Below are 3,898 nucleotides of genomic sequence, written 5' to 3'. Positions count from 1 at the left end.
GGATTCAGAAAGTTTAACTACAAGTTTTGTTTTGCTTCTTATATTATTGAATAAAATATCAAAGCTGAGCTTCAGCTTGTTCGTTCTACACAGCTTGCTTTTGTCCCTAAGTGAGTTTAAAATACAACACTGTCATGAAAGAGTAAAATATTGAGTGTTTCGGGAGGCTGTCCAAAACAAGACAACCTGAAACTGATAACAGCTGACAATATACATGTAATTGCAGTAACTCAACCAAGTAAAGTCACAACTTTTGGTAAAGTTACGACTTTTGTGAGATGAGAATCGATGAATAATCCGATTATGCAATAGCTAAACCAGTACATTAAAGGATTGAAGTAACAGAGCATATACAAATCAAGCAGAACACATACTCTGCCCCATAGCGGATTATTGACGATTATGTTTCAGCCTGCTACTCGTACATAGTAAGGAAACTTACAATAGTACTCCACCATAAAGGGAGCAGGGAAAGGTGCATGTATCAGTTGACACAACGCAGCTGCCTATATACTCATCTAACTTGTTTCTACCTTACTTTAAAAAGACCTAGTAATATCCTAGATAAAATGTTAAAAGGCTCTACTATCACACCAGTCCTAATCTTCAACCTTGGACATCAGGCTCGCACATGTGGGACAAGGAGGATCCATTTGTTCTTCTTGGCTAGTTTTCTGCTCCAAACAGTCTGCATGGTAAACATGACCACAAACTAACACTGCTACTACAGAGAGATCGCTAGATGATCCAATGCCTCCATTGATGTACGGTTTCTTCCTCAAGAGCCTCTCGCATATTCTACATACCATCTTTCCCACATCGTGAGATACTGCATCCGTAGAAAACGAACTCGATCTGATTCTTTCTGGTTTTAGAAATGCTTGATCCCAATTTTCTGAAAAGATAAGTTTCAGATATCCAAGTGAGAAAGTGAGAAAAGAACATAGTGATCGAAAGGCTTAGAGAGTTTATATTAAACATAAGAGTAATGCATAATACGCCTCCTACTAGGATATTAGGATAAAACTTCTCTGCAAACGTAGATTTTAGACCAACTAATATTAATTTTAGCTTTCAAATTCAAAATTAATAAAATTAGAGAACAAATCTTTTTTAGTATGAAACAAGGCCAAATTAAAAGAAATTAGGCTCATCTATGGGTTTGTTATGTGGAAAACAGATAAAACCTCAAGTATACCTGTATGCTGCCTGCAATCATCTGAACGATACTTATTAGCAAATTTGAGGAATATATTCTCATCTATTGAAGGAGTAACCTTTCCACTTGATGTGGATGCATCAGCGCGGTTCCCTGAATTTCTCCGATAATACTTGCGGCTACAATACCGAGGATTTCTTAGTAGCATAGCGCGGCTAAAGTGCTGATGATGAGCAGGCAACTGTGAAACCTGTGGTAACTTAACAGAGTCATCCATGATTTCTAAGATGGATGAAATGGGCCCTATTGCACTACTTTCGACTTGATCAGAAGATTTCTGCGCTAAAACCAGGACAAACAATGAAAACTTGCACCCAACCAAGGCCAGAGATAAAGATTTTACTTGAAATAGACATCAGAAGCCGAATTTTGAAGCCAAATTACATGAAACCAAAGCTTGAAATTTATGGCTAAACTATATAAGACACTGTAAGTTCGCAAAACAAAACCTTCTCCTCATCCTCTCCTCTGCCCTTACCTAACCCTGACCTCCCTACCAAAACGACAGGGAAAAAAAAAAAGCATGAAAAACAAGAGGAAATGGAAGAACCTGCTCTGACGATGCTTCCATTTGAGATGACTGCTGCATAACATCTGCAATATATTTGAAACAGAACATACTTTTCAGAAACAATTCAGATGATTATACATGAGAAGATCTCAGTGTTGGAACTTTCAGTTTCAACCAGCAGAACCCCCTTCAATGAAAGATGCAAAACAAATGTAAAAGGGCGTTACATGTACGTAAATTTACTAACAAGCTGAACTTTCTCTAATTACAGAAAATTAGAGAATTATTTCTATAAGGCCACAACATTATCTCAAATGTTTTAAAATGAAAATCAGATTTCTCTGGCAATTTGGTAAACAGTATTAATTTGAGGGTTGTAGTCAGCCCATTTTATCAACGTTTACCATCATGTACATGTTAGATGATGAGTAAGAGAGTTTTGGTACACACGCATCTTGTGTAACTTGGAAAAAAAGAAACGAATAACAGAATTCTTTAACATTCCAAAGAAAATCCCAAAAACAGCTTCACTGAAGAAAATTTCAAGGGCAGTTTGATTAAAAACTAAAAAGTAGGTGGAAACTAAGATTATTTTCATGAAGATCAACCCCAAGGATACCGAAAGCAGAACTGAGACACTAAGTCAACTTCTGACTCATCACAAAACAAGTTGGCAGGCAGTCTAACCACGGTCACTAACCGAATAGCAATGCCACTATCAATCACATTAAATCACATTGATATTGATAAAACCCTCATTTCTTATGTATATACAACAGAAAGTCTCTCGCTAGCAGATAATTTCATAAGCCAAAGTTTGACAATTGTGGAGAAGGATGTCACAGGAACACATTCTATATCTAAATAACAGGTAGAGCCAACAAAGTTAAACTGAAAAACTCTAATCTTGCACCAGCAATATCAGTTCTATACTCTGTTTATATCAATATACAAAACCGTGGACTTTAATTTACGCCAATACACAAATCCATACAGCAAATGGAGCATTAGATGGTGTTCCTGCTGATAATTACAGCTCAAAAGTGAGCCACATTGTTATTTTTAATCTCTTGATACGTAGTTGGATTATATTTCTTTTTCACAAGAGTTCCAAAACGATAGGAAAATCAACACACACTCTAAAGTAATAGCTCAACTGATGGTTCTCTAATATTTCTATCCCAAAATATAGAAGTACATACCCAACAAGATTACCTTTCAAAAAAAAAAAAAAGATCACATTTTTTAAGCTAGAAAAGGAGTCAACAACAATTACTTACTCCCCAATCACATTCAAAATATGCAGCTTTTAACCATAAAACACATATCGAGTTGAATTATGACCTAAATAACAATAAAGATTACAATGCCAAGTGTACCAGACTTGCAACCAGCAGGAATATAATTCATCTATCAAACATACAGCTTAAGATCGGTATTTGGTTTTCAAAAGACACAATTATATTAATAAGAATCATCCAGCAACAATTCTTGCAAAATCAATATTTTCCCTTTTAAAACTCATGCGCATTCATTAAAAATGACTAGTATTTTGATCATCAGAAGCCCCAGATGTAAAATATCTATCATCGCATAAAAGTCTAAGACACAAGAGAGAAAGGAAGATGGAAAAGAAATGTCAAAACATAAAAATAAACAAGAATCCCAAAAAAAAATAACCAAAAGGAAAAAGAAAAAGATCACCTGAGGGAGGAGCTTTATTAGGGTCGGTTCTTCTCTTTCTCTTTCCCATTATTGATTTTTTTCAGTAATATATACCAAAAAAAAAAAACAATGAAATAAAAGCCGTAGACGAAAATGGTCTGATATATTGATTTCACTAAACAAGCATGTCCATAAGGTTTTTTACAAAAGGATGAACACAAAAAAAAAAAAGAGAAAAATTTAACGGCCAAAAGGGCAGGCAGGAAACACAGGGTTTTGGGAGGGTTGTTGGATTTAATTAAGAAGCAAAAAGGGTTTGTGGAACAGCGAGGACGGAGCAGGAGACACCGGAGGTACGCTCAAGAAACTAAAATTATAAAGAGCATAATATATATATATATAAACAGACGGGGAAAATGTCAGCAGTTACATTTGGTGGCTAAATGGAGAAGAGTGAGTGAGAGAGAAGATCAGTTAAGATTGTAGGAAGAAAAGCCGGGAGG

General features: G+C 35.6%; 1 protein-coding gene across 2 annotated transcripts; it reads right to left on the bottom strand.

Annotated features, from left to right (window-relative positions):
• Window positions 1-289: 289 nt before the first annotated feature.
• On the bottom strand, window positions 290-3,898 carry LOC113775311. Of its 2 annotated transcripts, none has more exons than XM_027320131.1 (4): window positions 3,435-3,898; window positions 1,770-1,813; window positions 1,199-1,496; window positions 290-895 (listed from the first exon to the last, which is right to left on the bottom strand). In XM_027320131.1, the coding sequence occupies exons 1-4, from the start codon at window positions 3,481-3,483 to the stop codon at window positions 600-602; spliced, it is 687 nt and encodes a 228-aa protein (XP_027175932.1). In that variant the 5' UTR covers window positions 3,484-3,898; the 3' UTR covers window positions 290-599. The 2 variants fall into 2 exon arrangements, with proteins under 2 accessions (XP_027175932.1, XP_027175933.1); XM_027320132.1 differs by having other exon boundaries at window positions 1,199-1,409; window positions 3,435-3,896.

The sequence above is a fragment of the Coffea eugenioides genome, chromosome 6 (genome assembly GCF_003713205.1).
Source record: "Coffea eugenioides isolate CCC68of chromosome 6, Ceug_1.0, whole genome shotgun sequence".
NCBI lineage: Eukaryota > Viridiplantae > Streptophyta > Magnoliopsida > Gentianales > Rubiaceae > Coffea > Coffea eugenioides.
This window is presented reverse-complemented; position numbering and strand designations above follow the sequence as displayed.

What these genes read in the sequence shown, in the direction of transcription:
- LOC113775311 (XM_027320131.1), bottom strand. Translation starts at nt 3,483, where the DNA reads ATGGGAAAGAGAAAGAGAAGAACCGACCCTAATAAAGCTCCTCCCTCA. An exon ending in TAATAAAGCTCCTCCCTCAG is followed by an intron (nt 1,814 to 3,434) that starts GTGATCTTTTTC and finishes AATATATTGCAG; the next exon opens with ATGTTATGCAGCAGTCATCT. An exon ending in TGGAAGCATCGTCAGAGCAG is followed by an intron (nt 1,497 to 1,769) that starts GTTCTTCCATTT and finishes GTTTTAGCGCAG; the next exon opens with AAATCTTCTGATCAAGTCGA.